Source organism: Lygodium microphyllum, chromosome 5, assembly GCF_053477565.2.
Source record: "Lygodium microphyllum isolate KBCC chromosome 5, Lygodium_microphyllum_v1.1.10, whole genome shotgun sequence".
Taxonomy (NCBI): Eukaryota; Viridiplantae; Streptophyta; class Polypodiopsida; order Schizaeales; family Lygodiaceae; genus Lygodium; species Lygodium microphyllum.
The window spans coordinates 117,051,211-117,064,131 of record NC_141139.1 but is presented as its reverse complement, the minus strand read 5'-3'; the positions used below and the strand labels follow the sequence as shown (position 1 = coordinate 117,064,131).

General features: G+C 40.7%; 1 protein-coding gene across 1 annotated transcript in view; it reads left to right on the top strand.

The window, feature by feature from the left end:
- Positions 1 to 12,487, top strand: part of LOC148036324 (BTB/POZ domain-containing protein At4g08455-like) — a 38,113-nt gene extending 25,626 nt beyond the window's left edge. The window contains exon 2 of the mRNA XM_087678321.1: positions 11,645 to 12,487. Coding sequence (XP_087534447.1) covers positions 11,645 to 12,085 — 441 coding nt within the window. The 3' untranslated portion in view covers positions 12,086 to 12,487. The remainder of the gene's footprint in view (positions 1 to 11,644) is intronic.
- The last annotated feature ends 434 nt before the right edge of the window (positions 12,488 to 12,921 follow it).

Below are 12,921 nucleotides of genomic sequence, written 5' to 3'. Positions count from 1 at the left end.
CATCATCGACAAAGGTGACAAAATATTTCTTTCCCCCCTAAAGATAATCCTGGCATTTGACATACATCCGAATGCACTAACTCTAGAGGAGAAGATTTCAAAGAAAGGGACTTTTTGTGAGACGTTTGTGCATGTTTGCCATGAATGCAATGATCACAATGCTCAAAATCAGCATAACGAAGACAAGGTAAGTAACCCAAACGAGAAATCACTTTCATTCTTGTTTGACTCATGTGTCCCAACCGGCCATGCCACAAAGAAACACTTGGCTGCTCAGTCACGGGAACAACATGGTGACGCACATTAGATACATGAAGTGGATACAACGTATCACTCTTGCAACCTCTGGCAATAACCCTAGATCCCTTACAGATCTTCCATTTTCCATCATCAAAGGTGGTATGAAAACCATCATCATCTAGCTGCCCTGTGCTAATCAAGCTCTTCTTGAGCTGAGGTACATGCCGTACACACTGAAGTGTAAAGACAGAGCCATGCTGAAACTGTAACTGCACACTGCCAATACCTGCAATCTCACATGCATAATTGTCCCCAAGATGGGCAACACCATGTTGACCCCTTGTATAGGTGGAAAACCACTCACGATGAGGGGTGACATGAAAGGAAGTACCTGAATCAAGAATCCAGGTATGCATGTCATCATCTGTGCACCAAAATGTGAAGAGACAAAGAGTACATCACTCCCACTGTCACTGTCATGAGTGACCACATTCACCTCTTCAATTTTTACACTGCTCTTCTTAGGCTGACTGTCCTTCTTCTCTTTCTTGCAATCATCTGTCTTCTTGCCTTTTCCTTTCTCTTTCTTCCATTTGTAGCAGTCGCGTTTAAAGTGACCCTTCTTGCCACAATGATGGCATTCAACATCTTTGCTATGTGATTTACTGCGTCCCTTGCCATCATATTTGCCCTTTTGCCGTGATCTGCCCCTAGTATGCAAAGCATTGGAAGACTTACTGGATGCATTGTTCTGCCGATTCATCTCTTCCATAAGTAGAGCACTCTCTACATTAGCATACAAAAGGATCACATTAGAATTGCTCATAGCAGTCTTGAATGTATCCCAACTCTCTGGTAGAGTGCAAAGCAAGAAAGTAGCCTTAAATTCCTCATCAATCATGAACTTCAAGGCAACCAGTTGGCTGAAAATGGAGTTAAACTCACTCAAGTGAGTAGACATTGCTGTACCTTCTTTCATATGCAAATCCATAAGATTTTTCAGCCAATACACTTTGCTTGCAGCACTCTTCTGTGCATACAGTTCTTCCAGTCTAGTCCATATAGCATATGCAGAATCCAAACCTTCAATGTTGAAGAGGAGGGCATCAGAAATCGATAGCTCTATAGTTGAGCATGCAAGCTCATTCAACTCATCCCAATCGTCCTGATCCATGTCCGCAGGCTTTGCCCCTTTAGTTTTGTTTAGCTTTGCCTGCTTCTTTTGTAACAGGATATTGTAGCACTGTTTTTGCCACACGGCAAAATTATGTGTGCCTTCAAGCTTCTTTATATGCATCAAATTTCTGCTATCATTGTTGCCAGCCATGGTTTTCAGCCCAAATGTGACCAAAAAACCAGCAAATGCAGGCCCAAACGGTCACCCAAGTAACCAAGGTACAAACAAGTACCAATCAGCAATAAATGACCACGCAGAAGTACAGATTTCAGATCTGTAATTAAGTTTTCAGAAGCACCAAACCAAGTTCTACAGCATTATCCAACTGATTACAGCTGTTCCAAAGGGCATGTGCATCACATTACATGAGAAATCCCAAAATTTCAGCTGCAATTTCTGTTGTACATGTACCCACGGGCATAAAATTTTACACGAACGGTCAAAAGCCCCAAATTTTTGTGCTCAAAGCGTCAAACACATATCTGCGTTTCCTCTGTCATGCATAGGACTATCCAATTTTGCCAAAATAAAGCAATTTCAGCAAAACCCCCAAATTTTACGAAGTGCTGATGTCCAAATTGCGTGGAATTCAACCATCATGTACGTAAAATGACCAAATGCTGCACAAATTTTGCCCAAACTGCAAAAGCCCCAAATTGCACGGGGTCCAATGTGCCTCAATGTCAAGAAATTGGGTCAATCTCAGCCCAATTTGTGCATGTACATGAAAAGCCCTAAATGTCAAGGACAAAATGTCATAAATTCTTGCAATTTTTGAGATAGATATCACTGTTGCATCTTGCTCACACCAAATTTGGACAAATCCCCAAAATTTCCAAGTCCTGCATGCATTAATTTTAGTGAAATTGAAAGAATTTCACTAAAATGTGAAAAGCCCCAAAATTGCTGGGCAAATGTGCACCGACTTTGCAATTTTTGAGTCAGATTGTCCAATTCTGTGTTGAGATCCCCAAATTTGAGAAAAGGCCCAAAATTTTGAGCTGATTTTGCACAGATCTGAGATTTTGTGCTTACGCGCGCGAAACCCCGTCAGTGGGTGAAAGAAATTTAAAAAAAGATTGAATTTTTGAAAAAAATTTCTGATGGGTCCGTTGACCCGTCAGTCGTGCGCTATGACACCCACCTATTTGCCGTTACGCACTGGTCTCCCTGCTGGATACGGCGCCTATCGCAGGTTCCTCACGCCTCGTCAGCTGGTCGCCTTGCAGTCGTCCCGTCGCGTGCAGCTGTCACCTGTTGCACGCTTGGTCCACGCTTGCTGCAGTCGACTGTCACTGCCTATTGCTCCTGTCGATTGCCTCTCGACTGCTACTCGTCGGACTCCTGTAACACACGAGCCTGCCTGCAACCTGCCGGTTGCTCTTGTTGACTGCCTCTCAATTGCTACTCATCGAACTCCTGCAGCACCTTGGCTGTCTCTTGCCAGCTCTGATACCAGTTTGTAGGGAAAGGTTAGGCACGGAGATCGAGGCAGACAGTCATTACGCGCAATGAGAGAGATAGAGAGTGCGAGAGAGCAGAGTAGAGAGTGAACACATTTTTCGGTACAATGACGAGTATATCACTTTAGGTTTTTAGATAGATATATGTATGAAAGTACAATGTACTAAGGGTGTGTTCACACCCGTACACATATAAAAGGCACGATGGCCCTTTATTCCCAACACTTTGTTTCCATACGCACTCCTGTAATATAGGGCTGTCCCAAAATCACTGCATATGACTCATGAGGAATTATCTTGCACAAAGAAGTGTTGCTTTTCTTGTACATCACCAATCGTCACTTTTACATTAGGATATGCAACATAGAGCTCTCTCGAAGAATTATTTGCAGCCCTCATATGCTAACCATGATCGGTGTCTACAGGCCATGCACCATTTTCATACAATCCACGCTCAATGATATTTATCTCAGACCCATGGTCAAGTAAAGCAACACAAGGAGTTTCATGCTCCCCTATTTTCACTATCGTTTCAGTAATCCCTGGCTCAATTATTTCTTGTGTAATGACTTCAAGGAATAAATCCTAGAGTCTCTTTCCCATATTGTTGCATCTGCCTTACTCCATCATGCATATTGCTATAAGACAATGCATTTTCAGCCACTTTTTTATCTTTTTCACATGTTGTCCATTGATTAGTTGCATCTTGCATAGATAATCTAGAACTTACTTCATGCTCATATTCAGCCCAAATACCCAATAAACTTGTTTCCTCTTCAAATTGCAGCAATGCACTAGTGGTATCACTAAGAAACTGATGCTTCCTCTTAATTATGTCAACGATCTCATCATGAAATTTTCGCTTGGCAATGCTAAGCATCTCTTCCAAGGTGAATTCCACCCGGCTGTTTAAGATCTGTTCTTCAAGAACCTTCTTAAGATTTGTGGCTATCTCAATGTCAGACTGCAACTTATATCCTGGCTGCTTGCCCTTCTTTTTGTCCTCTTGTTTGCTATCTTGTTTTACTCCTGATTGACCTCTTTCATAATATGCTCGGGAGGTGGTTGATTTGTAGCTTTAGGCTGATCCACACCTCTTCTTGCCATTCTTTTAAATGTCCCTGCATTATCTTCATCTCGTTTTCATTTCTCTTCCACAAGTATATCTGTGTTTTGTACCTTTGCTAAATATGCACACTGAGTATGCATCTGAGCAGAAGCCTGCATCACCTGTTTTTGTTGTCCCTGTATAAGCATATTCATATTTTGCACCAATTGTTGCAAAACATCACTGGAGATTGTGTTCGAAGGTTCTTCCATCTTGTCTTTCCTTCTTTTGACGACCTTTCACGTCGAGTTCACCAATGTTGGAGGGGTTTTTGTTGAAAGGTCGAATCCATCGGGGATCAGAGATAGAAGGAAGTAGAGATAGGAGATGGAAGAGAAGAAAAAGAATAGACAGGAGGTAAACGCAATAAAGACAAAGCACAATGAATTGAATCAATATGTATTGACAGAACATGAAATCCTTTGTTTGACACTACTCAGAAGCAATCTCCAGGCATTAGATCTCCTGAAGCTGCTTCGTAGACCAAAAACGTACATCAAAATAATAGCTCATTCTCTGCTGCTCGGAACCCAAATCTGATGGCTCTGTTGGCTTTGGAAGGGGAGTAAAACTCAAGGACACTTGGTCCGGAATCTCCTAGTTCACTCCTTCTTCTTCTTTCCGTTCCAAGTGCAGTTTTCAGCTTGTCAACAGTGATCGCGATGCGCGTAATTTCGCCAATATTTCTTTTTTCTTTTATGAAAAATCCCATAATTGACTGAAAAAGCAACTTGCTTTTTGCATGCCATCCTAATCTAGAAGCTTTTCTAACTTTTTCGGATTTTTACAATAAATATGATTAAAAATAGGTTAAAATTATTCAAAAATCTAGTATTTTTGGACCATTCATGCCACTTGTACTAGCTCTAATGACTCAAATCATATTGACTCTCTTGATTAATAAGAAAGTCGGATGATGATGCACTCCAGAGTTTTTCACACTGTGCCCGCGTAGTGGCATGACAAGGTGGTGTCAACTCCTTTCTCTCTCTCTCTCCATCTCTCTCTCTCTCTTTTTCTCTCTATCTTTTTTCTAATTTTCATGGTGATAATTGATTGAGTTGGTTAAGTTCAAAGTATTGTCATTCTCACGTTCTTTCCTGCGCTTACAGATGCAACCACAATGAACTTTGTTTTTCCCTCTTAAAAGGTATTTTGAGAGATGGTTTGCAGTTGATCGATTAATTGTATCATATGGGAGAATGAGAAGGGATACTTAGGATCCATCACAAAACAGACATGGTGTGGTCACTGGTGTAGAAACCGCTAGTGGAAACAACTTAGGATTTGTCTAGTCATGCTCTACACAATGAGGATGCTATATGTTGTGAAATGCTCATGCGACATGTGCGGCATGCCTCTTGGACAGTATCCTTGTTGGAGCTCAGGCGGGAATGTGTAGGAGTTCAAGAGTGAGAGTGACGACTAGTTAGAGAGGAAGAGTGAAGTACAATTAGATTTGAGTGTACCAATAAAATGTGTTGGTACACAAAGAATAAAATGTATTTATACTTAGGGCATATAAGGATGCATTCACATGTACAACTGAATAGTGTGTGTGTGTACTATACACGGAGGTCAAATGGGCCTTTATCCCAACAATCTCCCACTTAAAGGTCCGAAGTGAACCTCTAACCAACTCCCACTTGTCGTATGCAATGCTCATGCTGAGCTTTGCTTAGATTTTTAGTGAGAACATCTGCAGGGTTGTCCTGTGTTTTGATCTTAGTCAATGTGATTAGACCATCTTTTAGAATCTGTCTGATAAAGTAATATCGCACATCTATATGCTTTGTGCGTGAATGATACATGACATTTTTAGCCATATACATAGCACTCTAGCTATCACATCCCAAAAGTGCAGTACCCATAGACATGCTGAGATTCTCTGCAAGTCTACTCAACCATATAACTTCCTTAGAAGCTTCAATAGCTGATATGTGTTTAGCTTCAGTAGTACTTAGTGCGACGATGTTCTTGCAACTTGGAACACGAAGAAACGGCCCCACCACCAACTGTAAAGACATATCCGCTGGTGGACCGTGGACCTACGAGTGTCCAAGTTACTTGCCATGTCTGCATCACAATAACCCTATAAACTAAGTGCACCCTGCCCATAGCAAATACACTTTCTTTGTGTATCCTTTAGGTATCGAAGAATACACTTAACCTCCCAATGTGTTTTGCCAGGATTTAACATAAACCTACTAACAACTCCCACTGCATGAGCAATGTTTGGACGAGTAGCAATCATAGCATACATAAGGTTGATTTTTGAGAGCATCCAAGCTAGTCTTTCTTTTCTCAGCTAGCAATATATCATCCACATACAAAACAACTATGATGGGGCTGCCATTTGTATCCTTTTTCATGTACAAACAATGATTTGCATGGCTGTGTGTAAACCCATAAGATAGCATAAAAGTGTCAAGCTTTTTGTACCATTGCTGTGGTGCTTGCTTCAGCCCATACAGACTGCGTTTTAGTTTACATACCATCTGCTCTTTTCCAGGAACTACAAAACCCTCAGGCTGTTTTATGTAAATTTCCTCATCAATGTCACCACGTAGGAAAGTTGTTTTTACATCCATTTGGTACAAACTCTAAGTCCAATACAGCAGTGAGAGCAAAAAGCACACGTAGTGTGGTCATCTTCACAACCAGCGAGAAGATCTCTTGGAAGTCAATCCCTTCCTTCTGTGCATACCCTTTAGCAACTAGTCTTGCCTTGTACTTGGGTTTCCCATCAACTGTCTTTACTTTGTAAACCCATTTGTTTGGAAGAGGCTTCCTTCCTTTGGGCAACGACACAAGATCCCGAGTATCATTAGCATAAAGAGATTTAATCTCTTCTTGCATAGCTAGCTCACACTTACTGCTGAATTGGCATGACTTGGCCTCTTTGTATGTAAGAGGCTCACCCTCATCTGTAAGCATCACATAATGCAAGGAGGGGTCAAACTTGTGTGGTTGCCTTCTTATGCGTGTAGGCCTGTATACCCAATGATCAATATTTTCAAGAACTGGGTCTATATCTCGAGGTATGGCATCTTCAGCATTTATTGGCTGCTGTAAGCCATTTTCAGCATGCTGTTCATGCTGTACAGAACCTTCATTTTCATTACCAGCAAGTCTATTTTGCTGTCCATGACCTCCTTGTGCTTCTATTTGCTGTCCATCATCATTTGGCTCATAAATAACCGGTTGATCATTAGTTTTAGCCTGTGGTACAGTACCATGAGGCTCATTATCTGAAGTAATAAGTGGCTGCGAATTCTGAATTTTGACCTTTTTCATATCTTCATTAGAGGCTAAAGTACCTTTCAACAATTTTGCCTCATTAAACACAACATTACGGTTGCGAATAATTTTCTTGGACTGAGGTAACCACACTCTGTAGCCAAATTCACCCTCATCACCATAGCCCATGAAAATGCCTTTGGTAGATTTTGGGTCAAGTTTATTCCTCAGCTCATCTCTAACATGCACAAAAGCATCACAACCAAATATGCGTGAATGGTCATATGAGGCCAATTTGCCAGACCAAACCTCCTCAGGGATGCCATTATTTAAGGACTTGTTTGGAGAGCAGTTGCAAATGTGAATTGCGGTTTCGATTGCCTCTCCCCAAAATTCATGAGGGAGATTAGCAGTGGACAGCATGCATCGCACTCTTTCACATAAAGTCCTATTATATCTTTCAGCCACCCCATTTGAAGAAGGGCTGTAAGGAGCTGTAAGCTCCCTCTTAATTCCATGCAAGTCACAAAAGGACTTGTATTCAGTTGATGTGAACTCACCCCCATTATCAATTCTCAAGCATTTCAGCTTTCTACCTGTCTGAGTAGTCACAAATGCATGAAAATTTTTAAAAACAGCAAACACTTCACTTTTCTTTTTCAACATGTACACCCAAATCTTTTTGGAACAATCATCAATAAAGGAGATAAAATATGCAACACCGTCCAACGATTTCACGGGCATACTACATACATCAGAATGCTCTAAGTCCAAGACATTGGACTTACGAGAGGCACCAGAGTAAAAGGAAATTTTTATTTACTTTTCAAACTGACACTCATTACAAAAGTCAACTTGAACAGTATCCATGGGGGGTGCATATGCCTCCTTCAAAGCTTTCTTAAGTCCGTCCCATGCAGCCCCTTTTACATAAATTTGGTTTATACGTGGCTTTAACTCATGGATTGCAAGTCACATAAAATAGGAAATCATCTTGTAAGTAGGGATACCAAAGAAATCCAGCGTTTGTGTATATATCTTTAGGTAATTGGAAACATTTGGGCCATCAAACAATTTAACCTGGCTCTCAATAGCTTGTAATGCCTTAGTCACAATGGACTCATGCTTTGCAAAAGACTACTGCATCTGTCACAAATATGTGTTAAAGATTTGCAATCATTGCCTAACTTCCTCAAATGATGCTGTAGAATCGGAACCTGTAGCATCCCCCATATTATAGAACTTATCTTTGGCGCTTTCACGTTCGGTTCACCAAAGATGTAGGATAAAGCATGTACAGCCAGGAGGCACAAAGTCCCTAAATAGAAAGTCTAGCAGATGGGGAAGGAATTTTAGGGTACGGAGATGGGGTGTGTAGGTATATTTTAGAGGTTCAAGGCATTCGACTCAAAGAAATAAGAGCTTTCAAAATTCATGATCCAGACGTGATTGCTTATACATAACCGTTTTTCATCATGGATACAGCATAAAACTTCCTGGAATCCATACTTATCAGGGTGGTTATATGTTAATAGGAAACAATGCTCCTATGTGCAAAAATTCTAACCTTAGAATAGTCCTAAAGTAGAATGGCCCCTGTACTTTCAATCTACCCTGTTCTGGAGTGAAATCAGCCCACAAAATCCCTTCAATTCTCTGCATAAACCTTAATGATAGCATACATACATGTAGACATCAAAACAGTCTATGATTATTCTTCAAGCAAGCTTTCTATGATCATACAACTGTAGGTAAAAGTGAATTACAACAATGCTGCCTTGTTCTGAAGAGTATTCAGTAATGATTCTTTGCATACATCCAGTTCAAAACAGGCCAGTTCTAAGGTATGGAAACTATACCATAAACTCATGTAAAGTGGCTCTTAGATTCCTAAGGTTGGGTTCTTCTAAATCTTGCATATACTCTTCAGTGAGACTTCTTGCCTTTTGGGCATGTAGGACATTTGTCAATACCATCATATCATATCTCTGCATTATCTCATCTCTTCATGTAGATAAGACAAATAATATCCCATATGTGGTTAATAAAGTCTTGGTGTAGATGGACATTCTTACGACTTTCATTCTTTGGACCTGTAACCTCATAAAATTAGGACAAGTAATATCCCATATGCATAGATGAAATAGCCGGGTATATGGTCTTTCCTATGGTTTTCCATTAGTAAACCTGTAACTACATGACAACATGGTAGGCTGATAACAGCTAGTAGGGTCCGAACAACAGCAGTAGATGAAGATCAGGCAGTAAACACAAGTTGAACCAGGTCACCAGCTGATGTGGAGGGCTGGGAAACAGGCGCCAACAGCAAATAATAGTGTACAACAACTTGAATTGAGATATCCTCCGTATGGGGCATGGAAATCAACCATTGTATGTTGCAGCTGAGGTATATCTTGGTTGAAGAAATCGGGACCTTGTTGTTGATGAATTGCCGATATCTTTGTCAAGCATTTGAGGCTCTAAGATGATCTTATTTCCTGGATAGTCTTGATGTTTCGGTAGCATAGGATTTTCAAGGAAAGCTTCTATTGTTGATGTTCTTGATGTTGTTGCCTTGAAATTCTTGATATTTCGGTAGCATAGGATTTTCAAGGAAAGCTTCTATTGCTGATGCTCTTGTTCTCAAGTCTTAAATGTTTAGTGCTTTGCATGCTTTGTCACCTATTGTTATCCTACATTCACTTGACGAAACAAGGCTTGTCTATTTATAGATAGCCACATACCATGAGTTGTGACTCTTAGACGGGATGTTTGGAGGTACCTTGACATCTTCCTAAATTTTCTTAGGCAATAGAAAGCATCACATGCTCATGCAAAAGAGAACAAACACTCAATTAGAAATCTTTTTCGTGCAGACGGGGAGACATGGACATCACTTTTTATTTAGTATGATAGAATTCTTTATATTTATAAATTATTTCACAACTGATACAACCAGTATCATCTAAAACTTGTTTTCTTGTATGCAGCATATCCTTCATATTCATGGGCCTTATTTTGTGGAGTAGCAAGGTCCCCTAGTAACATACAATAGCCAAGGCATAGAAAAGTCCCACTATCAAGCATATATAAGCATATATAGTGATCTTTCAGAGCATAAGATTTTAGCTCAACACAAGGGTAGCTGTATCTTTCAGTTAGTAGTACTAGATCAGCTAAACTTGAGCCTGGGCACTTCAATTACGCTTGAGCATGAGTCCTAGTTGCCTTCAAAAAAGGGGGCAGGTTCTGTTCAAGTTATAGCGTTTCGGTTGCTCTTGTTAAGATACACTGGAGAGTCCAGGCATGCCTCTGCCAAGGACATGTAAGGCCTGATTCCTGAGCAATCCCCATCAATTGCAAGGGGTTTATCTTACAGCCTAGAGAGAGAGTGCACAGGCAACACTCTATGAGTGGGGAAAGTGGAACTGAGGGTCATCCTTGTTTCTACCAATTGAGCTGACCTAGCAGGTGCTTCTAGGCTGTATGGTGGGCTGAGCAGCACTTGGACCTACCAGGGTACACATGCCACATTAACACTAGTCTGTCATGCCATTCTGCTGCCACCTTAGTTGCTCCAGAAAGCCAATCTGCCACAAAGCCATTTTCAATATGGGCTTAGATCTGGATGTCTAAGGACCAGAAGCTATGCTGTTCCATGAGTTGTGTGATTCTCTTCATATGGGACAGTTTTTACCCTTGTGCATCATATTTACTCCAATTGTCAGTCTAACTTTAACAGTAGACGGCATTGTTCTCTTATGCAAGATTGTGTGTTCTTTAGAGATCCGAGTTCTCTTCTACGATGGCTATCCAATCTTTTTACATGTCATGCTTGATGGGGGTTCCACTAAGAGAATTGCCATCATCGCCTTTGTTGAGGTCCAACACTTCATTGATCTTTCAACTTGAGGCCTAGGTATCTTTCAGGCAATGATCAGTTTAATCTGAAGTCTACAATTTGTTTTTGGTTTGTAACCAATTACTGTCACCAGTACTACTGGTAGCCAACTGACTTTTCATTATCTGGCTGGCTTGCTACATGTGTATCCACCTTAAAGAGTGCTGGCTAAAATTCATACTAGTCACCGTGCTGCTCACTATATTCAAAGATTGCTTTTCCCCTCAATAAGGGGTGGGGGAGCCATAGAGAGGTGGATGGTGTAAATTTTTTTTTGCCATTGAGTGTTTGGAACTTATGTACTGTCTTTGTCATGTTTTTCTGGATTTTAAAATAAAAAAGGGGATGGGGGAGCCATAGAGAGGTGAATGGTGTAAATTAAAAAAAAAAAACCATTGAGTTTGTCTTTGTTTGCACTTGTAGTCATATTTTTCTGGATTATTTTAAAAAAATGTGTGTAGAGTGTACCAGCTTCTTGAGCTATGGCCCTCTAATAGCAAGTTGTTTGTAAGCAGGTAAGCAGATCTTGTGTGTTCAAGGCCATGTTAGACAGTGAAATGGAAGAAAATCAGAGCAGGATTATCAAAATTACAGATTTTTCCTACGAGGTTTTGAGGCTTTTTGTACATTATCTATATACAGCTGAGCTGTACCCTGAGTCTTTGGAGGAATGTGCATATGATCTATTGGCTTTGGCTGAAAAATATAATGTCAAGCATCTGAAAAGTCTATGCGAACGTTTCATGATATCAAAGGTACACAGTGAGAATGCATTGCTCAGCTATGAGTATGCTTGTCAACATGGAGCCAAGGCTTTAAAAGAGGCGACTCTTAGCATCATTTTGGAGAATATTCATGAACTTACCACCAAGGATCAGTATCAAGAACTTGTGAACCGTGACCCAAAACTAGTGGTGGAGATATTTGAAGCATACCTCACAAAGAAAACCAAGTAAATTTAGCAAGCTATTGTGTTGGGGGCACGTTTTTCAAAAATCTGTGACCTCCATACGTTCTGTTGCTCATAGTTTTGTTACTTGCAAAGAGATGCTCACTGGATTTATGTCAGCATTATTGCTTGCAATACATCTGTGAAAACGAGACTATTGGGCTATAATATAAAAATGTTATGTTTATCCCAAGATTGCTAGTGTGCGCGTGCGCATGTGTGTGTGCATGTGTATCTTGCACAATGCTAAATTCATGTATGCTTGTGCTCAGTTGCGTCCCTTCGAGTTGGTGCTGGGATTACCTGACAACTTCCCCGTAGTTCTACAGATGCCTCTAGTGCGCGGATCAGATGTGGGGATCCTGAAAGCACATGCTTGGTTCAACAAATATTAATGAAAGTAATGGTGCTTTTGTGACAATGCTTGTAGAGTTCCTGGCTAAACATGACATTAGCCTTTTGCCATTGTTGTATCACTTGGGAGTCATATTCACTTGTTACGACGATATCTGGCCACCCTCATCATAGTTGGCTGCTTGCTTTTTTGGCGAAACCTTCTACAAAAACTTGAATGCGACACTTGATTGCGTAGCATTCACAATTCTCTTGGTTTCCATGCTCGACAGCTTGATCATTTTGAATCCACGCTGCCGCAACCTCTGTGATGGCCATGCTGAACAATGCAGAGATGATCAATAGCTTAACGTAATATGTTGGAATTTGGGAGTCGTCCTTTGTGGTGAGGACACTCTATTCTAATAGAGTGGTGGATCTGACTAGAAATAAAGTCCTCGCTAAGAAAACTTACTTCCGAAAAACGAAACACGTACACTATGCTTATAA